The sequence below is a fragment of the Terrapene carolina genome, unplaced genomic scaffold, assembly GCF_002925995.2.
Source record: "Terrapene carolina triunguis isolate 2854851 unplaced genomic scaffold, T_m_triunguis-2.0 Scaffold69, whole genome shotgun sequence".
In the NCBI taxonomy this organism is placed as follows: Eukaryota; Metazoa; Chordata; order Testudines; family Emydidae; genus Terrapene; species Terrapene triunguis.
Genome location: NW_020664420.1, coordinates 9,476,137 through 9,500,852, shown reverse-complemented (window position 1 = coordinate 9,500,852; position 24,716 = coordinate 9,476,137). Strand labels below are relative to the sequence as shown.

The window sequence follows — 24,716 nt, the reverse complement described above, 5'->3', positions numbered from 1 at the left end:
CAGTAAGTCCCTCGGCCCGCGCCGCTTCCAGCAGCTCCCATTGGCCCGGAGCAGCGATCCGCGGCCAGTGGGAGTCGCGATCGGCCGGACCTGCGGACGGGGCTCACGCCGGCCCGCCAGGGGCTTTCCCTACACGAGCGGCGACCCCTGTTTGAGAAACCCTAGTGTAGTGCTTAGTATTGGTGCTCCGCTCTGTTCCATGGGTAGGGCCCTAGGTTCAGCCAGAGTACAAATAAGTATTATTGTTATGGTTTAGCTTTGTGCCTGTGTACAAGAGTTTGCCGGGGCTCGACCCTCTCCGGGGCGGCGGGGAGCCACACCGGCTCACTACACACCGGTGAGCTAGAGAAATTCGTCCGGCCGTGGGGTCTCCCTCGGCAGCTCTTGCTGTAACTGGAAGAACACGGTAAGCCCGGCCCTGCTCAGGGCGGGCAATAATGCAAAGTCAGGAACTCAAGCCCTCAGTCAGGGCTGAGCAACAACAGTAGGCCCCAAGCCTCAAAAGGCCTGGGAGAGGGGGAGACTGCCACCCACAGGTTGGGTGGCAGGGGGGACGCAGGCCCTCCCACTCCACTGCGTCCCAGCCCGGGGCCCTAGCAGCGGCAGAAGACCCGTTGCTTAGTCAGTGGGGATCCTGGCCACGACACACTGACATAGGCTCTGGCAGTGCTGCAGCCAGACTGGGGTTGGCTGCCCCCAGGCTACTTCCACACTCCCCCTCGGGGCCTACCTGGGTCCTGGTGTCGGCCTCTGGGGGGATCCAGGACCATGGGTTCGTCAGGGCAGGAATTGATTGGCAGGCCCGGCGGCTCTTCCGGATAGCGGGCGCAGGGCAGGCCCGGCGGCTCTTCCGGATAGCGGGCGCAGGGCAGGCCCGGCGGCTCCTGGTGGCTGCCCTGGGCCGTGGAGTTTTCCCACGAGCTAGGCTGGAGACGTCTGGTCTCTCCAGCGGCTGGGGCCTTCCTGAGCTCTGAGGGCGAGCCTTTATACTTCTGGGTCGCCGCCTGACCCTCTGGGGGGGCGGGCTCTGAGCTCCCTAGCTCCGCCCACTCCGGCCTTCGGATGGTCTCTTCCCCCTCCGGGGCGGCGGGGAGCCGCACCGGCTCACTACAGCCTGGCTAACAGCGTAACTGTAGCGCAGGATTTCAGTTGTGAAATGCTATCCTCCTCAATATGTTATTCCTCCTGAGTGGGATCAGTCTGTAGTGGGCTCTGCTGAATCAGAACATAGTTGATGCTAGTTGATCACTTGGCAAGAGCAAATGGGACAAATGCCCGCTTTTGCCAAAAAAATCAGGACGGCCAGGACAGGGCTTAATAAAGGGACTGCCCCGGCCAAGACAGGATGTATAGTCACCCTATTAATTCAGCATCCTCATTCTCCTGTGTTGGCACAAGATTTTTCCAAGTGTTCTTATGGTTCCTTAACTTTCCATCATTTCTATTCATAACATGGGGTTTGGATAAGGAGTCCTTCTGTGCAAAGATATGTATGGGGCTTTTGTGTTTGAGAATGCTCGGTGAGGATGTCAGTAATCCACGGTTATTCTATACATTTTAGGTCAGTCTGCTGTTTTCTAGTTTCCTCTCCCAGAAAATAGTAATGACTTCAGATGTTTCGTAATGTCCATGAGGGAAAGCAATAAATCAGAGGGTGTTTCTTTTACCTCTCAACAAAATGCATAAAGAACTCCTGAGCAGTGAAAGATGACTGAGGCCAATCAGTCTGTCCTGTTTTGATGATGATTGAACTCACTTTGCTCATCACAAAATTCTGAAAGTTCAGATGGTATCAGCCACATTCTACCAGCTGTAGAGAGTGGATTGTGTTTGGTGTGGAGGGAGGGTATGCGTGAGAGACAAGGTTTAATTTAGAGAGTCAAGTAGGCTCTTGAGTAAATTGACTAATTTACATTAGTTCTCAAGGATTCTGGCCCAAGTTGCTAATTTGATAGAAAAAATGGCTGTGTACTTTTTTTGTACAGTTTTATTAAAATTAATAAACTAGCAAAATTAAGTTCAAATAAACATATCACTAAGGCCAACTACTATAAGCTCTTACTAAACTAACTAAAATGTAAACGTACAGTTATCAAATCAAGGGCACAACTGGAATCCAATCAGTGAGTTAATAATGATGCTGAATTAAATTGCCAATTAGTTATGTCAAATTATTACTGCCAGTAATCAAATCATGAGGTCAGTACAGCACATAGTCAATTCTTATAAATCCTAACCCCACGAACCTAAGAATGCAGTTGTCCTTTAATTCCAAACCCCCCTTATAGGACCTTGCCTGTGGTAAAGAAATCAACTGAATTGGTTGAAATTTTAAAATCAAAACCAAGCTAGCTTACCTCTCAGGCCTTAAAGTAAACTGAGTCTCCTTCTTGAAGTTCCTGAATTTTAAATGTCTATCCTATTTGCTTCCCCCCAGTGCCCAGGGCAGAATACATTATTTGTAATTCAATAGTTAAACAACAGCTCTCAATTCTTGGTTTTGCTGACACTTCTCACTAAACCAAGGAAACAGTTAAATACTGTAATTTTTTAAGCAGGACTTGTTTAGAGAATTATTGTTGGAACCTTTGCCAACATGAACTTTTACTGATGCTCATATGGCATCGCTGGTCAGTACCACAAACTGGTAGGGTCTTCCAAGCATTTAGGCTGGACAGGCTGACGTGGCCTGTCATAGTCTGTGTTATCTCCTTCCATAAGGCTGGTCCTGAAAAGTAGAAGTGTCATGGGGGCCCAAAAGAACACAATGAGTGGGATTCACATAGGCATTTAGGTGTCTATTTCCCCACTGAAATCAATGGAAGTTAGGTGCCTAAAAATCTTTGTCAATTCTGCCAAGATACTTAGGTCTCTAGCTCCTTTGATTTCACCTTTTGGAATCCCAACTAATGTCTGTCTTGACTGTTGAAATTCTAGCATGCTCTGCCTTATGGCACCTCCCAGAAGGTCTTCCAAGCAAATCAGGGATATCAGATGTCTCAGTTTCCAACAATACATCCAATCCTCATCGAAGTGGGCAAGCTTGAACTTTGGTCAGTTCAGAAAGTTCCCTTAAAGTGGCAGTTCTTTTACAATAGCCATCATTACAATCACAAGCATTGTAGGCTCCAAAAATATAAAAAGAGTGGGAGAAACAGAAGGTAGTTTTCCATTTCAGGGTAACAGATGACGCACGACTCTGGAAGAAGGCTTTGACATATTCATGAGGATAAATACTGGCCTAAGGAACAATCACTGTCATTTTTGCACACTACGACATCTTCATACATCCTCTTAAAGTTTCTTACAATACGTTTAGATACCTTATGGCAAGTGTGGCAATACGTTTAGATACCTTAAGCACCCTTCACCAGACGAGAAATTGAGGAAGTAGCTATGGGTAAAAGTTGGTGGCTTGCTCCTAGTCACTTTTCACCTAGATGCAGAGAGTTTTTACATCTTATCAATGTATGTTCCATTTGTGATATAGAAAATTAAAGTTAGGCTATTTCTCTTCACTGTGTGTGGGTCTGTATGAGATGCACGCACATGCAATCAGCTGAGGTTTAATGTGAATTTTTTTTCCTCAGAAACCATGTTTAGATGAGGGAATTGCTTTTTTTTTTTTTTTTTTAAGTAAAAACCTTTAAATTAAAAAAAACGAGGTGATTTTAAAATAATTGGCTTCAGCTTAGAGGCTGCCTTCTCTGCTTCCTGGTCTAAGCCAACAATTTACTGATGGCAACTAAAAAGAAATTTCCCCAATAGGCAGATTATTCTATAGTTGTCCATTTTGGGCTTTCTTGTACATTCTGAAGTATCTGGTACTGACCATTGTCAGAAATAGGACGTTAAACTAGATGGAGCACTGGACTGATCTGATATGACAATTTCTGTCTATTGCACATTCAAGCTCCCTTATTTTCCTCTAAATTTCTCTTTAAAAAACACTTATTCATGGAATCCTTCTTAGCTTCTCCTCCTGACTATTCATTTCACACGTGCCTCCTTCTCTAAAATAGTTTTCCAGGCTGTGTCTGGTGTATCTTGGATTGTAAGGTGCTCAGGTTAGGGAGGGACCATGTTTTCTTTGTTTATAAAGCCCGATGTAAATTTATAGTAACTATACCGTTACTGATAATCTTACTGACCCTCTGGGTGATGTAATGCAGTGGTTCTCAACCTGAGGTCCTTGGACCCCTGGCATCTGCACCTCCATTTGAAATTTTTAGGCGTCCACAAATGGAAAAAACTTGACAACCACTGATGTAATCCACCTCTGCTATTTACCTGAAACATCTCTTTCTTCAATGTCCATTCTCTTCCTCACAGATTTGATCCATATCTCACTCAAGAAAATCAAATGAATCTTGTCCATCCTCTTCCTAATTTAAACCTATGGATTTTTCTTGTTTGGGTTCTAGGTGTGTTCATTGTTTCAGCCAAGCGAACACCTTTTGGGACTTATGGAGGTCTGCTCAAGGACTTCACAGCCACTGACCTGACTGAATGTGCTACACGCGCTGCACTGTCTGCTGGCAAAGTCTCCCCTGAGATCATTGACAGTGTCATTGTCGGTAATGTCATGCAGGTTGGTAGGAGGGAATAATTGCTGCTACCTAGTTACTTGCTGAACACCTTTCTCTAATGCATTTCTACATATAACTGCATCGGTTTTTCAATTGGTTGTTGTTGAATGAGCCAAAAAATAAATCAAGGGGCTGGAAATCCAAAGTATTAATAATAAAGTGATTCTCTTTTATGTTTAAGGGGCTGACCATGCTTCCATTGACCTTGTTGGGACCAGGATAATTTAAACTGGGTAAACCTGTCTTTCTGTGAAATACAATCTGATTAAAAAAACAGATTGTATTCTCATTGAATTTCAAGCCCCTAGGTATACTGCTCTTCTTAGTAGTCCATGACTTCAGAGTTAGAACCAAACAAACATTGTTTTCTTTGGGTTTTAGTTCATTGCTGTTTTGCTGGAGACCATGTAACAGGTTGGGGCTTATAATACCTGAGAACCCTAGAAATTCTCTAAAGAAATGCAAAATAAATGTAATATCTTATAGATTGCATCAGGCAAGTTAGTGGCCTGGATGGGTCGATGAAACAACAAACAAGCCCTTGCCCCAAAGAGCTTACCGTCTCAAGGCACAGTTGCTTACAATGCAGTAGTCTGTACTTACCCACATGCTAGATCACTAGCTTTGTTTTGGACAGGCTGACTAAGCATTATTAGGATCTTTTTCATCTTCAACCTATAGATTCCAGGGACAGAAGGAACAACTGTCTGTCTAGTCTCCTGTATAAGTCTCTAACCTCCTGTATAACATAGAAGTTCTTCGAAAAAATTCTTAGAGCATGTCTTTTAGGAAAAACGTCCAATCTTGATTGTAAAATTGCCAGTGATGGAGAATGCATCACAACCCTTGGTAATTTGTTCCAGTAGTTAATTACCCTCAGTGTTAAAAATATTGTGCCTGGCCGGTGACTGTTTTTTCCAAGAGTGCCGAGACCAGAGAATGGTCATGAAGTATAAATAAACTTTGCTTTGTTCTTCTCCCATTAATAACTGCCAACCATATATACATTTTACCCTTTGATACTCGTGTTTTGTCATCTATAGTTAGCAGCTGAACAGTTTTGTTTGGTTTCATCCCATTTTATAAGCATGGTCTAGATAGAATCATAGATAAATCAGTGCATCCAAATTTCAGGCTGTTTTGTGTACAAAGAACAGTGCCATGCTACCAGTGGTAATGGTAGTCTTGCCAAAATCAAGCTTTCTTTTTTCCCCACAAGAGACAAATGTCTGTCTTGAATCAAAATGTGGCCATGCTAGCCACTGCTTCCGACAGCTTCCATTGGCCGGGAACGGCAAACCGCAGCCAGTGGGAGCTGAGGGGCTCCGTGCCTGCGGACGCTCCACATAAACAAACCGGCCCAGCCCGCCAGCAGCTTTACCCTGACGGGCTGGGTGCCAAAGGTTGCCGACCCCTGCACTAATAGATCTCTTTGTTCTGATGGAAGTTATTGTGGGTTTGGCCCTAAATGTTACTAGTCTATGTACAGGTGTTTTGATCATCAAACAGCAGTGGGGCAATGGCTGGTAACTCACTCATATTTAAAAACCTCCTTAGGAAATGAGATTTTACTATACAAATGGGTTAGGGCTTTTTAAAAAGCCCTATCAGTTGTCTTTACTCTCACACAAAGCAAATATAAATCAATACATTTACCTTCTTGCTGAACATAGATGCTCTTTTTTCTCATTACTCACTTTTTCTGGTCCTGTTTCTGATGCATTCTTAGTACCTGCAACTCCAGTTAAAGTTATTGATGGTCACCAATCAGGATTTGGTGCTTTTGTCAGCAGGTACCCTACTGAGTGTGTGGTTATCATCAGTTAGTGGAGGGAATTAGTTACTATTACCCCCGATACCTCACTTGAAACTTTTCAGCTGCAGTACCATTTTCAGGCTGATGTGTAGCTCTGGTGGGAAAGGATCTCTCTTTGAAATATGTTCAGAAACCTGCCTTCAGGAGATACTTTGGGAAGAGATTTCTTGAAACCATATAAATGCTTCCTGTGGCTTATAATTGTCAAGGAATCGGGTCCTCCAGAACTAACATTTACCTGAGGTATTAGGTATCCTATTCTGAGCTGATTGAAACAGTTGTTGTCCAAGTAAATTAGCGGTTTACAAATGCGGCTGTTTTTTTCACTTTACAGAGCTCCTCAGATGCTATTTATATTGCAAGGCATGTTGGTTTGCGTGTGGGAGTTCCTATCCCGGTTCCTGCCCTTACTGTCAACAGACTCTGTGGTTCTGGTTTCCAGTCCATCGCCAATGGATGTCAGGTACAATACTTGTTCTCTGTATATGAGCTACAATGATATATTATTCATAGCTTTTATCAAACTGCTGTAGTGAGAGAGGGGATGTGTTCTGAAACAAGTGCTGGGGGTTTGAATTAGCTGAAGAATGGCTCTCTGCTGAATACCGTGATGGTGTTCGGCTATTATCAGTAAGTGATCTCTTGTGAGCATCTCAATAAACATGTATCTTAAGGAGGAATTTAAAGGTGCATTTGCAGTAAATGTTGGAGTGCCTTGGAACTGAAAATCAAATGTGTTTGCTTAACTTTCCATATTTATAGGGATTTCTCATGGAGCTCTGGTGTTGCATACAAGAGTTCAACCTTCTAAAGACATTGATATAATTAGTGTAAAAGAAATTCATTAGGGCTAGTTGAGAAGGGGATGGGGGACGAGAAAGCAGCAACTTTTACAAAATTAAGGGTACTTAAACAGCTCTTAAACACCTGTGGCTGGCCCCGGTCAGCTGACTCAGGCTTACGGGGCTCAGGCTGCAGTGCTGTAAAGTTGCTGTGTAGACGTTCAGGCTTGGGGTGAAGCCCAAGCTCTAGGACCTCACGAGGGGCAGGAGGGTCCCAGAGTCTAGGCTCCAGCCCAAGCCCAAATGTCTACACTGCAATTTTTAGCCTCACGAGCCCAAGTCAGCTGACCTCAATAAAGCTCAGCTGTGTTGCAGATGCACTCTGTTCTCTTCGTCATGGAGCCTGATCCTGCACCCACTTGAGTCAATAGAAGCAGGTTGGGCTTCAGAAGTTTCAGAGTTTTTTTTAGCTCTCACACTTTCTGCTGATGTACCCACTTGGGTAGCTGAAATAGCTAGCACCGTGGAGAACTGAGAAACTTCTGATATGTTTTTATGAACGAGAGTGACTCCATTTTCCCTTTCACCTTGTATTGTTACCCGTTGGGTGTGACACAGTTAACTTTTTTCTTGAAACAAGACAAGCAATGCAATGACTATGGGGAAGTCCACCTAGCATGAGTGAACTAGCGGGAACTAAAATCACTGAGGGGTAACTAATGTAAATCCCTAGACTGGTAAACAATTGGGTAAAAGTACCACCTCCTGAGGAATATTGGGTTCAAGAGGCCCAGCAAACAAAGAACTAAGAATTGTATTAAGTGGGCAGCCTACTGTAGAGGATCGTAATGGAACTGACATGAGACTAAACAAGAGGGACAGACCCTGCTGAAAGGCTTTGAAGGAGTTTGAAACCTAGCAGGTCTCCATGCGGAAGGTGGGTGACACCTGGTAAGGCATGCATATAAGCTGTTTGTTGCTTTCAAGATACATTTTCTCTGTAATGCTTTTGTTTCAAATGACTACTTTGCTGTATGAAGGTTGGTTGGTCACTGGTAAATTCAGGAAGTAGCCCTTGGGATAGAGCAGGACAGCAAATACTGAACTCAAGCTTCTTAAGGTGATCACAGTGAATTGAAGGAGGAAACTGCAGCTTAAATTCCCAGGCAAGAGGGAGAAGAACACATGTTCTTTAACACGAAAGAGGTGATGACTAGAGGCGTGAGACCCGAGTGGGGATACTACAAAGGGGTCAAAGGTGCAGTTACCCTGGAACTGTGACAGCAGTGACTTGTATTTCTAAAATGTCTGTCCTCCAAGGATCTCGAAGCACTTCACAAAAACAGTTTAATAATAGTATCCTCATTTTAAAGCAAGGGAGCCTAATGGAAATAGAAGTTAATGACTTTGCAAGTCACAATATGTTTAATGGAACAGCACTGGTGAATAGCACTCAGATCTCCTGACTTCTCTTCCTCTTTTTATAACCGCTAGACAATCTGCCTCTTCTCCAAAAGTTTCTAATTAGACAGACAGTTGTTCAGTGCGTGCCCTGATAGGAATTCACATATGAAGTTCACCATATATGTAACGCTTTTTTTTTTTAACAACAGCAGTCCACCTCCTTTCCATTCCTATAACAAAAACAGCTGTTTTTGTAACAGTTTGCATGTTGTCACAGTCAAGAAGCGGACCTTTCACTGTACCCACTGTGGTTTTCTCTGCACTAGAAAAATACATTGAGGTGAGCTACCTTGATGTACACCTCTCAGTTCAAGAAGCTGGTAAGGTCCACCTTGGCTTCCACTATTTTAGCAGTGAAATTATGTTTTACTGGTCAAACAAGACAGTTTATCCTTCCTTTATCCAAGGATGAAACATTTCATATCATGATTTTATTTTGTTTGTGCAGAGTGATGTTTAAGGAAGAGAGGCACCTTATAAAATTAAACAGTGTTTTGTGCAAGCTTTGAGTAATCATACAGCTAAAAAATAAATGTCAGTTTGAAAAAATTCTGCCACAAAAACAAATTCCTCAAGATTAAGAAAATTTTAAAGTTGAGGTTATAATTCTTGAAACAGGTCATAACACACTCTTTTGGCTTTGTACTAGAAAGATACATTGAGGTTATCTATTCTGATTGAGGTCCATGATGTATCTTTCTAGTATAGACACACCCAAGAGTATTTATTAGTTTGAATGCAGAGAGTAAGGTTATAATTATAAGGTGACGTCCAAATTTTCTTACTTTCATGGAGTTTTTTACGAAGGTGTCCATTATTTACTACAAAAAAACCTCTACCACAATTACTTTTACAAGACTTGCACAAACATTGTTTTACAAGGTGCTTCCCTTCCCTGCCAGAAAGGTGCTGCACAATTTAAAATACAATCCTGGTAATACACTTTTTTGATGTTTGGCTAATAATAGTCTATACTGAATTAATATAAAAATAGTTTCAACTCTGCTCACTATGTAATACAGTAGAACCTCAGAGTTACGAACACCTTGGGAATGGAAGTTGTTTGTAACTTGAACAAAACGTTATGATGGTTCTTCCAAAAGTTTACAACTGAACATTGACTTAATACAGCTTTGAAATTTTATTATGCAGAAGAAAAATGCTGCTTTTAACCATCTTGATTTAATTGAAACAAGCACAGAAAGTCCTTACCTTGTCAAATCTTTTTTTTATTATTATTATTTTTTTACTAGTTTACATTTAACACCATACTTTACTGTATTTGCTTTTCTTGTCTCTACTGCTGTCTGATTGCATACTTCAAGTCCAAATGAGGTGTGGTTGACTGGTCAGTTCGTAACTCTGGTGTTCATAACTCTGAGATTCCACTGTAGATTTAAAAATATTCCTCTTCAATTAAAAATCAGTGTAGCAAAATGTTTGAGGAGCCAGTGTGTGTCCTGATGGTCAGAGCAAGGGACTAGGAATCAGGACTCCTTGGTTCTGTTTCTGGCTGTGCCTTTCACTTGCTGTGTGATTTTTAGGCATGTCACTTGGGCCAAGTTTTCAAAAGCTGCCAGTGTTTTTGGGACCCCACAAAAGAATCATAAGGCCTGACTTTATTTGTTTTATTTTTGTAGAAGTACTGCGTGCCCACAACTCTGAAGTCAGTGGCACCTTCCGATGCTCAGCATCTCTGAAAAATTAAGTCCAGTACGTTTCAGGCTAAGCACCCAAACTGAGAGGCCACTTCTGAAAACTTTGGCTTTGATCTCTCTCTCTCACACTTGCTCTTTCTCCACCACACCCTCCTTTCTATAAAATTGGTGTAATAGTACCTCACTGACCGGAGAATTGTGCTGTTTCATTAGTCTTAAGAATTGTATTAAGTGGGCAGCGTACTGTAGAGGATCGTAATGGAACTGACATGAGACTAAACAAGAGGGACAGACCCTGCTGAAAGGCTTTGAAGGACTTTGAAACCTAGCAGGTCTCCATGCGGAAGGTGGGTGACACTTGGTAAGGCGTCACCTTTTTGAAGATTCTTGTCAGAAAATTAGTACAGCATAAGCATGAATTATTTCTTAAGTTATGCACCTAGTTTTCTAATTGGCAAGATATGTTACTGAAGCAATTGCTGTTGTCTGTGAAAATAAAATACCATAAAACCTACACATGATGCATCTGTATTATTTTAATAGGAAATTTGCCTTAACGAGTCAGAAGTGGTTCTTTGTGGTGGATCAGAAAGCATGAGCCAGGCTCCGTACATCGTCCGAAACATTCGATTTGGAACCAAATTCGGAACAGATCTCAAGGTCTGATAATGTGATTTTTTTTTTTTTTAATTAAGTCTCATTCACAGAGCAGTAGAAAATACTGGACCCATAATTTTGTAATCAAAACTAATGTGGATTAGGTTCAGACTCAGATGTTGAGGCGTTTTATCTAATGTACAACAGTTTTATCAAAACAGTCAGTCTGATCCAGCTAAGCTTTTGTTAAGACTGCCAGCTTTCTAACTATTCCAGAACTATTTTTTAATACCTATACTGAATTAAACATCATCCATTAACTCCTAAACTTTCAGAATTAAGTTTAGTTGATCTATTGCTTCAAAATACTGAACACAATTGAAAACCTTTTCTGATAGTCTTCCATTGCATTCCCGCGATTCCCTCCTTGGATCCAGAAAGGACAGATGAGTTCTCACACACTTCTCTGATAAAGAATTCATAGAGTGCAAATTAGTGCAGCCCTAAGAACTATGAGATGTGTTCCCAGAAGTCTTAATGGCACACATGAGTGAGAATCACACTTAAGTGAATACAGCAACTGAAGTATTGTTTTGTAGTGTGGCTACTCTCACTCCAGAGATGAAACTGGTGTGTAGATAACTCAAGGTAACTCTGCAGTGAAGACATATCAGCCGAGCCCCGGCTCAGTATTTGAAGGGTTGGCAGTTTACTTGAGAATATTTGATTTGGAAATTGTTGAAAGACACACACAGCTATTTTTCCCAAATCCCTTTTGATGGAAGAACTGCACGTGAAGCTTTTTGCTCTGTCGCATTGTTGATCTCACCAGTTTTCTTTGTGTACATTGTCACTTCAGTTCTGCTATAGTTCTTGTAGCCAATTACACAGAAGTACTTTTCACATGCACCTGTTTTGGATAAAGTTTTAAAACATAATTAGTGACCAAGATTTTTTTTTTTTTTTAAAGGATAACTTCTAAAGCACTGGTGAATATCTTGAGGTACTAATACTGTAATATTGATTCTGCATCAGACTTTCCCTTTAATAATGTTTCTGGCAGATGGAAGACTCTTTGTGGGCAGGCCTAACGGACCAGCACATTAATACCCCAATGGCAATTACAGCTGAAAATCTGGCTGCAAAATATAACATCTCGAGAGAGGACTGTGACCGATATGCAATGAAAACACAGCAGAGATGGAAAGCTGGTCAGTAAACTTTGAGAATTAAAAGTTTAATGGACATCATCAACTTCAAATCCAGTCAAACTATAAAGCACTAATTTAAAGTAGTTTCAGGTTGTACACCTGCCCCCAAGTTCCTCTGGCAATTTTTGTGTGTTTAATTTAACATTTTTTCCTTTTTTTTAAAAAAAAAAAGTGCCTTATTCCTCTGTTGCTGAGGGCTAGTCTACACTAGAATTACTACAGCGGCGCAGCTGTACCGATGTAGCTACATCGCTGTAGCGCTGCTAGTGCAGATGCTCTCCCGTCGGCATAATTACTCTACTACCACGAATGGCAGTAGCTTTGTCAGCAGGACAGCTTCTCTTGTTGACATAGCGCTGTCCACGCCTGCACTTAGGTCGGTGTAACTTGCGTCGCTGGGGGAGTGACTTTTCCATACGCCTGAGCAATTTAAGTTATACCGAAGTAAGAGCTAGTGTGTACCAGCCCTGAGTGGAAAAACCTGCACAAACGAGAGTAACTACGATTCTGAAACACCAATGGAAGTTGCTAGAGTCAAGTTCTCAAGCCTATTCTAGCAGATCCCATTGCATGATTGGGACTGCACTGATGATATACACAAAATGCTATCAAATGTCCACAGAAGAAAAACTTTTTTAATGCTGTAATCTCTTTCAATTAGTTGTTTTAGTAGCTACTTGTAACACCAGTAGGTCAAAGATTTCCAGGTAGACATTATATTGTTTTCATTTATCTTAAGTTGACTCTGTCCTGTTAACATTTGTTTTTCAGCAGATTTTGCATCATTACAAATGATCCTCCGTCTGCTGCTATAAACCCATTACCTGTTTTAATTAGTGCTTTCATGGAGCATAGAGGTTAAAGCACAGGACTGGCAGTCAGGAAATAATTCTGATCTCTAGTCCTGGCTGTGCCACTGACCTGCCCTGTGACCTTGGCCAAGGCACTTAACATCCCCTTTGCCTCGGTTTCTCAATCTGTAAAATCAGAATTGCCCACTTTGCAGGGGGCGTTGTGAGGCATAACTCAGTGCTTTATAAAGTGCTGTTAGATCCTTGGGTGGAAAGTGCTTTTAGAAATACAAAGCATCGTTATAAATTAAATTAATGGAGATATCCCATCTCCTAGAACTGGAAGGGACCTTGAAAGGTCATCAAGTCCAGCCCCCTGCCTTCACTAGCAGGACCAAGTACTGATTTTGCCCCAGATCCGTAAGTGGCCCCCTCAAGGATTGAACTCACAACCCTGGGTTTAGCAGGCCAATGCTCAAACCACTGAGCTATCCCTCCCCCCTATCTCTCCCATGTTACCAAATAGCTCCCTTAGTGTTGCCTGATGAAAAGATAGCCTATTTGCTGGTGGTGGTACAGATCTATTGCTGGTAACTGTACCAATGCTTTGCTGTAAGTAAGGAAGCCAATATTCTTCCCAGTGATTGAACCCACAAAGCCCAAGAGCTCAGTTACGTTCTGCACGTGCTCCTGTTCCACTGGGCCAGCATTTTTTTTTTTTTTTTTTAAAAAGGAAAACAAGACAATAAAGCAACTACTTTCTGGAAATGATTCCGTAGTTTAAAAAATTAATTGTCATTATTCATCCAAACAAGACTTATTTTACTTTGAATATAAATGAGAGAAAGAGAGCAGTTTGAAAACACTCAGTGCAGAGAGGTTTGTTTTTGGGAAAATTATTAAAGCCCACACACGTACTGCAAATAGTGAGTTTGTCTCCTAGAGGCCATAATAATGCCAGGGGAAGAAGTTATGACTGTACGAGGAACGTGTCTAGTCTAAAATAATAATTAGGGCTGTCAATTAATCTCCGTAAACTCACCCAATTGACTAAAAAAAAAATTAATGGTGATTAAAAAAAATTAATCACGATTAATCGCACTGTTAAACAATAGACTACCAATTGAAATGTATTAAATATTTTTGGATGTTTTTCTACGTTTTCAAATATATTGTTTTCAATTACAAGACAGGATACAAAGTGTACAGTGCTCACTTTTTATATTTTTTATTACAAATATTTGCACTGTAAAAATTATAAACAAAAGAAATATTTTTCCATTCACCTCATACAAGTACTGTAGTGCAATCTCTCTATCATGAAAGTGCAACTTACAAATGTAGATTTTTGTTTGTTTGTTTCTGAGTGCAGTTATGTAACAGTGTAAAACTTTAGAGCCTAGAGGTCCACTCAGTCCTTCTTGTTCAGCCAATCACTCAGACAGACAAGTTTGTTTACATTTACAGGAGATAATGCTGCCCGCTTTTTATTTACAATGTCACCTGAAAGTGAGAACCGGTGTTTGCGTGGCACTGTTATAGCCCATATTGCGAGGTATTTACATGCTAGATATGCTAAACATTCATATGCCCCTTCATGCTTCAGCCACCATTCCAGAGGACATGCTTCCATACTGATGACGCTCGTTAAAAAAATGTGTTTGTTAAATTTGTGACTGGACTACTTGGGAGAGAATTGTACGTCTCCTGCTCTGTTTTACCTGCATTCTGCTATATATTTCATGTTATAGCAGTCTCAGATGATGACCCAGCACATGTTCTTTTTAAGAACACTTTCACTGCAGATTTGACAAAACGCAAAGTACTAATGTGAGATTTCTAAACATAGCTAAAGCACTCAACCCAAGGTTTAAGAATCTGAAGTGCCTTCCAAAATCTGAGAGGGACGAGGTAGGGAGCATGCTTTTAGAAGTCTTAAAAGAGCAACACTCTGATGCGGAAACTACAGAACCTGTACCACCAAAGAAGAAAATCAACCTTCTGCTGGTGGCATCGGACTCAGATGATGAAAACGAACATACGTCGTTTTCTGCTTTGGATCGTTATTGAGCAGAAACCGTCATCAGCATGGCTGCATGTCCTCTGGAATGCTGGTTCAAGCATGAAGGGACATATGAATCTTATTTACATGCCAGATGCACTAATCTTGCGACGCCGGCTACAGCAGTGCCATGCTAATGCCTGTTCTCGCTTTCAGGTGACATTGTAAACAAGAAGCAGACAGCATTATCTCCTGCAAATGTAAACAAACTTGTTTGAGAGATTGGCTGAACGAGAAGTAGGACTGAGTGGACTTTGTTTTATTTTTGAATGCAGTTATTCTTTGTACATAATTCTACATTTGTAAGTTCAACTTTCATGCTAGAGATTGCACTATAGTACTTGTGTTAGGTAAATTGAAAAATACTATTTCTCTTGTTTTTTTTACAGTGCAAATATTTGTAATAAAAATAAAGTGAGCACTATATACACTTTGTATTCTGTGTAATTGAAATCAATATATTTGAAAATGAAGAAAATATCCCAAAATATTTAATTAAATGATATTGTGTTTATAGTTTAACAGTGCGATTAATCATGATTAATTTTTTTTATCGTGCAATTAATCACAGTTAATTGTTTTAATCGCTTGACAGCCCTAATAATAATAATAATTTTAGGACCTGATCTGTAAGGACTCATGCACGTAAGTAACTGTACTCATTTGAGAAGTGCCACTTAAGACAGTAAAGTTTATCAGATGAATAACTTTTTGCAGGATCAATAGAGTACAGAAATTTAAAAACAACAAATCCAAAAAATGTGTAACTCAAGTATCATGTATCTGAAATATAAAAAGAATCCTCTGGATTTGTCAGGATATTGAGGGCAAATCTGTCTCAGGCAGTTCTATATCCAGTCTACTGGGTATATTGGTATTTCTAAATTTGTTTATAAAAGAATTTGTCTACCTAGCAGACTGGAATGGCTCATTTTGAAGCCTTTCAGTATAGGACATAAGTACGTGACCAGGTCACGAAATTTTTCCCAAGAAAAGTACTACCAATTTTCAAGGATAACTTACTGTGCCTGACCAGTCAAGTTTTTTGTTTTTTTCTAGCTATAATACCATAATCCACACCAATCTTCTTTGCATAGTGGTCAAACTAGTCCTCTATAAGGTGATTTTATTTTTAATTTACTGAATGAGGTGTTAGGGACTATAGACATCCGCATCCCTTACCCCCAGAGCCCAGCCATGGGGCACCCCCCAGCCCAGACACCCCCATCCCCTAAAGCCCAGGAATCCAGAGAGGGAGAGAAACAGCCTGATGCTGGGTCCCAGGCTTGTATGGAGTTTCCTGTATGCTGCCTCCTTTCTTCAGGATGAACTGCAGCTGCCCAGAACCCTCCAGTCCTCTTTCTCCCTCCTTCTCTCTTTTCCCCCCCCCCCCCCCCCCCCCCCCCCCCCGGGGCAGCAAGTGTCCTGTATTTGCAAGCTGGAGAGCTTGGGCTCTGTTGGGTCCAGCGGCCCCTAGTGGCGGCACCAATTCTGCAGGGAAAAATGAAATTCTGCGCAGAACATTAATTCTGCAGCAATTCTGCATTGTGCAGTGGAACAGAATTCCCCCAGGAGTAACAGGGACAGTAGCTTTAGGATTAAATCAGATAAGACTATTTCAGACCTTCCTCAAATGTAAATGTCTTGGAGTTCAATCTGAAGGGTTGTCTTTTTATTGTCTGGGGTATTGTTTAACGTACATTCTGCACCACACTGATACTGCTGACGTTAAGGGGCTAGGTCCTCAGATGGTGTAAACTGGCGTTAGTTTTAAAGAAGCTACACTGGTTTACACCAGCTGAAGATCTGGCCCAACGTGTTTCTCCCTTCTTGTCTCAGTGAACTGTGCAGCTTTTGAACTCTCTGACAAGCCATACAGATGTAGAACCAACACCAGGACAGAATGTACATTGGAGATGTAAATGCTAGTGCATATCCACTCAGTACTGTTCAAATTTAACTGTAAACTTCAGAATCACTATTTAAGCCTGAAACACTCAAATTTAAAACTGGGTGACTCTTCACTGTAAAAAATTAAAACTGTTTGCATTCTTTTGCCCAATTTTTAAAAAATCAATTTAAATCGAATAAATAAAGTCTGAAAAAAAGTCTCTAAATACCTACATAGACAAGTGTAAAGTTGATTACAAATGAAAATACATGTTTGCCGGCACTAATCAGTCACCTGCTGCTGTTTAATTATAATTCTTGTCATTTTTTTCTGCTATTCCAGCTCAGGATGCTGGTTACTTCAATGCTGAGATGGCGCCAATTGAAGTAAAAACAAAGAAAGGGAAACAGGCTATGGAACAGGATGAGCATCCTAGACCCCAAACCACCATAGAACAGCTGGGAAAGCTCCCTCCCATCTTCAAGAAAGATGGGACCGTCACTGCTGGGAATGCTTCGGTGAGCTTGTGGACTATAAGGAGTTAGAATTTTGATCTGAGAAGGGTTATATGTCGGTAGATGCCAAGGATTCTCATAGTCTTTCTTCACCGTACTTCTCGCTTGCAGAGATGTTACTGGGCTGCCAAGGGTGGCTTCTGCAAAAAATAATTCTGATTCTGGAACTCAAATTGCAGTACAAAGCTTGGGCCTGGGTGGCTTTGTCAACACCCCTACAATGAATGAGTCTTCAGTTGCCTTCTCTCTTCTAGAAACGCAATGCAGTAGAGTAGCCACTGCTGCCAGCATTATGCTGGTACCATCACACTTAACAAGACAGCCACACTTTCTCATCTGCCTTGAATCAGTATTGCTGCAGATTTGACTTTGCACTGATTGTGTGGAACTCTGCTGGGACTAGCTGCTGTTCTTTCCTTTATGGACAATGAGCATTTGAAATTATTTAGGAGTCATGGGCTAGATCTCTGGCTTCAGCTGAGCTGTGCTTTGTGGAGGACCCTGATCATTGGGTCATCTGTAGGCCAAACCAAGTGCTGATGTAACATAGAGCAGCCTATGGGCTTAGCAGCGTGACATTAGGTACTCTATCTTTTGGCATAAATTTTCGAGACTAGTAGATTTGTTAAGGCTGGAAGGACAACTGCGATCAGGTAGTCTGACCTCCTGCATAACACACAGCACAGATGGGAAAACATGGTACAAATGTTTGTAAAGTGTCATGCACCCTTAACAGCCCTGAAAAATTATTAAATGTTAATGATGACCCCAATCCACATATTGACTTTTAAAGTATCTGAAATAGATTTACAGGGCCGAGAATCTATTTTACTTTCTTTAAAACACTGAAATATATAAAATCTCAATGTCTAGTATTAATTTTCAAATGCCACAAAATAAGAAAAGAATTTGATTATTTAGAACAAACTGACCTTTAAGAATAGAATTGTGTATTTAATGTGTGTAATAAACAGTTGTCATCAAGTTCCTCTTACATGAATATCTCTGGCATAAAATGATTGTGCAATTAGTGAATTGAGAATGTTTTCCTTTTGTATTACAAGGGAGTATGTGATGGAGCTGGGGCACTTGTCATAGCCAGTGAAGCGGCACTTAAAAAGCACAGCCTCACTCCACTGGCTAGAATAGTAGCCTATCATGCATCTGGATGTGACCCCAACATCATGGGCATTGGTAAGTTGCAGTGAAGCAAAACTTTTGGTAGCATGAAAAAATATGAAAGTATTCTTGTGTTGGGAGTTCTGTGGGGGCTTTGTACTGAGCCTGATAGCAATGGAGGAACAGTTTATGTGAGTTGTTTATTATAGGGTAGACTGCTGTCAAGTCTCTCCTATATCTGACTGCAGAGTGGCACTGATCTCTTTGGCTTAAAGAATGACATCTGCAGTGCTGGGCCTTGACCATTAGGGGTAGGAGGAGCTCTGTCAGAAAAGGGATTCGCTCGTTGGAGCCCCATCTCAGAAAACGACACAACATAAAGTATTTCAATATGGGAGGTGAATACCCCCGCACATTCTGTTGTTCCCTACAGTACTCTCTGCCCTGCTTTTCCCAGGCTAGTGTTCAGTGACTCAAGTAAATAGAGCTTCTCCCAGTTCTCCTGGGAGCCTGTTTGGCAGCTAGCTAGGATATTGCTTGAGATATTTAACGTAATTTCCCATGCTTGGTTTCATCCCATTTTTCCCATTAGAGGACTAACAATTATTTCCTTCCTTGGCACTCACTGTGTATATTATCAGGTGTGTGGTGATATGTCCAACACTCCTACACACATATGCACGAGCAAAATCCTCGCATAGGCCCTGGTCCAAAGTCCAAATCTTTCCATTGACTTCAGTGGGCTTTGAATCAGGCCCTTTATTCGGTTTATTGTCCAGGCCTGGTTTTGGTTTTTACTTTATTTAATATTTTGTGGAAATATATCAGTGGTTTTTATTACAAAAATTAAACAAATGAAAATAGGTACAAAAATTAACTTTGTTTTTTTGGTAAATAATTGGGTTAATACTGGGGGACGGGTAGACCTAAAAAAGCAACAAATAGAGACTGTGAGTATTGAAAATAAGAGAAGTTTTATGCTGTCACTTATTTCATGAACTGTACGTCAACGAGGTGTACACATATATATACACACACATTCGTGTGTGTGTGTGTGTATGTTTTCCACTACATTGTCTTACTTAACAGCCTTGCATTTACACTAAGAAGTGTTTATGTTAATAAATGAGTCTACTTAATGTAGTGTGTTAGACTTTCTTAACATAACCAGTATTTTCATGCAGTTGGATGGTCCAAAATTCAGGTGAAAGTTGGTAAATACTGAATAATAGCTTTTGTAAAATCGGGGAATATTTTTGTTAAAAATTGGTAAAAGCCAAAAAGAAAGGGCCTTAGTTATTCTTTACTTACCTCTCTCTCCAGTCCCTTATTCATTTTTGTTGCTTTTAATAATATTCTTTGAGTTGCCAACATCTTTCTAGTATTGAAGTCCTCAAACTATTCTAAGGGAGGTCATCCCAGTGTTGTATAAAAAATAATTTGTCTCCTCTCCTCTACACATTGCAAACTCCTATCTAATTTGCTTTTCACTAGTAGTCCAAATTCTCCCTTAACATTTATGTTTTTCAAGTATCTTTCTGGATTTTGTCTCTCTGTGTTTTGGATTAATTTCCCCCAGTGTATTCAATTAGATTAGGTTGTAGCTGAGTTTCATTAGAAGGGTGATTTTTTTTTTTTTTTTTAAACCATCGCCCCCTGTAATATCCACCAGAAAGTCACTTTCACTGACCTCAAACTTTATAGCTTAGACCTGCATCTCCTGAGCCACAATTTTTCTACCACAAATGCAGTGAGGGGACCCCCAGTTTGTGACACACACAACTAGACACATGTTCACCACAGTTCAAAAAGTCTGTCTTTATTAATGTACTTTGTATATCTGGAGAGAAGAACTGGTTTGGGGGAGAAGATCAGGGGCATTTGCAGCTGCCTCGTGGAGCTCCTGAAGACTGCAGGTAGTGTTAGGCCTCATTTGGATTGGCAAGAAGCTGGCAGGCCCCATTTTGGCTAGAGAGCTGTATGGTGTGTTGAGTAAGAGCCTGAAGGAGTGGGTGGATGTAGAGGAAGGCAGTAATGAGGCTTCTTAAGCTTGTGGGATAGTGGGTTGAAGAAGTTCCCAACTAGCCACTCCTAAGGGTTCTTGTGCTTTGGAGCCCTCAAATTGCTTAATAAGACACTTGGTTAGGGTGTCACAAACCACCAAATGCTTACTAGGGGCCCACAATAGGTTGGGAAACCTGATGAGCACTCACAGGGTGGGGCTTGATGAGCCTATCCCATGTACAATATAGTTTAAATGCTTATTGTAAAATTCTTCAGCTACTCATGTCTGTATAATTTTGAAATAGGCCCTGTGCCTGCCATTACTGAGGCCCTGAAGAAATCAGGACTCTCCCTGAAAGACATGGATCTGGTAGAGGTAAGGAGAGCAGTGTGGACAGAAAGGTTATATCTAATTAGGAGCAGTAGGTTAATTAGGGTTACCATATTTCCACAATCAAAAAAGAGGACACTGGGGGGGGGAAGCCCCGCCCTAGCCCCGCCCCCATCCACTCCCTCCCACTTCCCACCCCGATTGCCCCCCTCAGAACCCCAACCTCCCCTGCTTCTTGTCCCCTGACTGTCCCGACCCTTATCCACTCGCATGGGTGGCAGGGTTGTAGAACTTTTGGTGGTGCCCAGAACCCACCACCCCCCCCACCTGCCTAAGGTTCTGGGAGGGGGGTTGGGTGTGGGGAGGAGGTCTGGGGTGCAGGTCCTGGGCTGGGGATTAGGGTGCAGGAGGGGTGCTGGGTGCAGGCTCTTGGATAGAGTTTGGGGGTGGGAGGCGGTGCAAAGGGAGGGGGTGCAGGCTTTCGGAGGGAGTTTGAGGGCAGGAGGGGGTGTGTGGGAAGGGGGGAGGGGGTTTGGGAGGGAGTTTGGAGATAGGAGGGGATGCAGAGGTGAGGGCTGTGGGTCTGAGGATGAGGGGTTCATGATGCAGGAGGGGTCTCAGGGCTGGGGTAGAGGATTAGGGTGCGGGGGGATGAGGGTTGGGGCTGAGGATGAGGGGTTCATGATGCAGGAGGGGGCTCAGGGCTGGGGCAGAGGATTAGGGTGCGGGGGGATGAGGGCTGGGGCTGAGGGGTTTGGGGCATTGGAGAGGCTAGGGTGGAAGGGCAAGGTAAGGGCAGCCTGTCTTCCTATTAGTGGATGGGGGACGCTAGGACCCGGGGGCAGCAGACAGCAGTTGCCTCTGGCTCTGGCAGTGCAAGCAGGCAAGGAAGAGGCGGGGGAGGGAGCAGGGCCGGCTCTAGGTTTTTTGCTACCCCAAGCAAAAAAAAATTTTGGTTGCCCCCTCCCCCACCCCCCCCACTGCACCTTCCTGCCGCCCCAGCCCTGGGTCACTGGTAACTCGCTCCCAGGGCGGGTCATTCAGCAGGAATTTTGGATGTGCACAGAACACAGACAGGATTGGTTCCCATATGGTTACAGAACTGCACTAAAGTGGAACAATTTTCAGCTTGTGTTATTGAAGGCTATCTGGATGCATATTATAAGACTGTCCTACATAAATGAGGAAAAGTTGAGGTGCCTTTATTATTCTTTTGTTCCATTCTTTGTTTCTATGGGGAATTTGCCAATGCAATAGCACTGTCTTCCTTTTAAACAAATAAAACTAAAACTTAAAATAATAATAATAATAATTACAAAAAAGCAATGGCTGTTGAAAATAGCAATTCCAGTCCTAATAACCACTGGGAAGCATTTCTTGCTCAATTTATTCTACTTTTTCGACAGCAAGTTACAGTGGATCAGTATATTTGATTTGGGAGAAATGAAGTAACAGCTACCCAAATTGAGCTTGAGCACTCCTGAATTTTGAGGGTGTTCAAATCTGGAAGGCAGGTGCTGGATTCCCTTTCTGAATATTAGCTAAATCTGGAAAAGAAAAGTCAATTTCTGCTTCCATGGCTCAGAAGTGTAAATCCTCCTATGTGCCTGGTACTTTATCTAAAGCTGCCCAGTCTAGTAGAGCCTCCCCTCCCTTACTTTTCATTTTAAATTCTAGTGGGATCCACGTACCTGCCTTGCTAGGCTTCAGATAGAGAGGTGCAATGTCCATTTAGTCCACCTAATTCTTTCTTTGGGGGAGAGCCCAGGGCTGGGGTGGCAGGAGGTGCAGGTGGGGGCCAGAGCTGGAGCAGCAGGGAGTGCGGGTGCAGGGGGGGGGGAGGGGCCAGGGCCGGGGGGGCAGGAGATGCGGGTGGGGGGAGAGCCCAGGGCTGGGGCAGCAGGGGGGTGCAGGTGGGGGCCAGAGCTGGGGCAGCAGGGGGTGTGGGCAGGGGAGAGTCCAGGGCTGGGGCAACACAGGGGTGCGGGGGGAGCCCAGGGCTGGGGTGGGAGGGCGGCAAAAAACCTAGAGCTGGCTCTGTCCCTACCATTTACAGCAAGCTGCAGCATGAGGTTTCAGTTCCACACGCCTTCCCTTTCCTGTTAATTGCGGCCGAGGGAATGCTGGGAAATGTAGTTCTTTCCCTGCTCCAGGGCTGGCTCTATAGGCAGGGAGCTAACCAAGGAACTACAGCTCACAGGGCTCCCTGTTGGTTCTCAGCTCCCATGCTGGATTCTTGTGCCCCTGCAATTTTGCTGCCCCAAGCACCTGCTTGATTTGCTGGTGCCTAGAGCCGGCCCTGGGGGGGGCCCACGGGGGGAAACGCTTGGGGGGGGTGGCAGGTGGAGGCCCAGGACCCATCCAACACTCCCCCGCTCCCTGACTGCCCCCCCCCGGACTCCCCTTACCATTCTGGCTCCACGTGTTTGCAAAACACGCTGCCCGGTGGGTCGGTTTGTGTGTTACACAGGGCTGCGGACAGAGGGAGGGGGGAGCAGGGGAGGGCTCTGGCTGCTGGAAGCCAATGGGAGCAGCTCAATCGGCCAAGCCACCGAATCAGCAGCCGCACTCTGCATGGAAGGGAGGGAGGGAGGCAAAAACCCTGGACATTTTAACCTTGTTACCAATTCCTCCTGGATGGCTATTTAGAGATGCAAAAGCCTGACATGTCCGGGGAAATACTGACGGATGGTAACCCTAAGGTTAATAATCTAATGAGATGCGTTTAATCTAGAAGGTTCTCCTTCGCTGTATGATGGACTGAAAGGAAAGCCTAGAATGTGGCTGTTGCAATGACTGTTATTGGCCATTTAACTAAGTTTCTTTCAGTGCTTCCTCTAAACTCCTGTTTTCAGGAGCTTAAAATTCCTTTATTAAAAAACATCCTGTAGTCTATAACTTGTCTAGGAGTGACATGCTCTCTTAGGCAACAGAGATGCTAAGGTACTGATTTTTAAATGCAGCCCTTGGTCAGTAGTGACTAAAAGTGGTTACCCTCTGATAGCTGTCTACTGCTATATGGGAAACACGTTAGTGGCCCTGATCCAATCCTAAAAGGCAGGTATCCATATTGCCGCTGGCTTTTTTATTTTTTGTGTTTAAAAGAAGCTGTGGATTGATTGGCTTTGAAGACTGAACTGTCCACTTACTCACTGGAGATTGTTACTGCAGGTCTGGTTTGAGGTCTCTTGGTGGAATGAGAAGGGGAATCTTACACTGTTGCTTTGTCATAGACCTGTGCTCCATGTTCTATTTAAACAAATAAAAATCTTCAACTTACAATTGCAAAGAGATCCTTAAAAATGTGAATTCTGATGGAAAGTCAAGCATCTACATTTTGATTGTGTCTCTGCTGTTTTCAGGTCAATGAGGCTTTTGCTCCTCAGTATTTGGCAGTTGAAAAAGTTTTGGGCCTAGACCCTGAAAAAACCAATGTCAACGGAGGTGCCATTGCTCTAGGTCATCCCCTGGGAGCATCAGGGTCAAGGATCACTGCTCATCTGGTTCATGAATTAAGGTGTGTATGTAGCTGAAGCTCTTGATAAAACACGCAACATTGTTTGCAAAGCTGATGCAAGTACAAGGGGTTGTGGCTGGACACTGTATAGCTGTAAAAGCCTCTTCCTCTCCTGCCATTCAACACCCTTCTAGAATCCCTTCACTGGCTTCCCGTCTCTCACTGCATCACTTCACATCGTTGTCCTTAACTTCAGGGTTCCGCAACTCCACTCTTGTTTCCTCCTACTCTCATTCCAATCGTCTCTGCTCCCTTTAGGTCTGATCCTAAACCCACTGAAGTCAATACAAAGACTCCCTACACTTCAGTGGGCATTGGACTAGGCCTTTTATTTCTCACTGTTTGCTCCCTGTTGTCTTATACTCCTCC

General features: G+C 42.8%; 1 protein-coding gene across 1 annotated transcript in view; it reads left to right on the top strand.

The window, feature by feature from the left end:
- ACAA2 (acetyl-CoA acyltransferase 2) overlaps positions 1 to 24,716 on the top strand; it is a 28,871-nt gene that overhangs the window by 2,759 nt on the left and 1,396 nt on the right. Inside the window, exons 2-9 of the mRNA XM_024199616.2 lie at positions 4,425 to 4,591; positions 6,740 to 6,868; positions 10,853 to 10,969; positions 11,970 to 12,117; positions 17,204 to 17,379; positions 18,441 to 18,570; positions 20,805 to 20,875; positions 24,193 to 24,347. Of these exons, the coding sequence (XP_024055384.1) occupies positions 4,425 to 4,591; positions 6,740 to 6,868; positions 10,853 to 10,969; positions 11,970 to 12,117; positions 17,204 to 17,379; positions 18,441 to 18,570; positions 20,805 to 20,875; positions 24,193 to 24,347 (1,093 nt within the window). The remainder of the gene's footprint in view (positions 1 to 4,424; positions 4,592 to 6,739; positions 6,869 to 10,852; positions 10,970 to 11,969; positions 12,118 to 17,203; positions 17,380 to 18,440; positions 18,571 to 20,804; positions 20,876 to 24,192; positions 24,348 to 24,716) is intronic.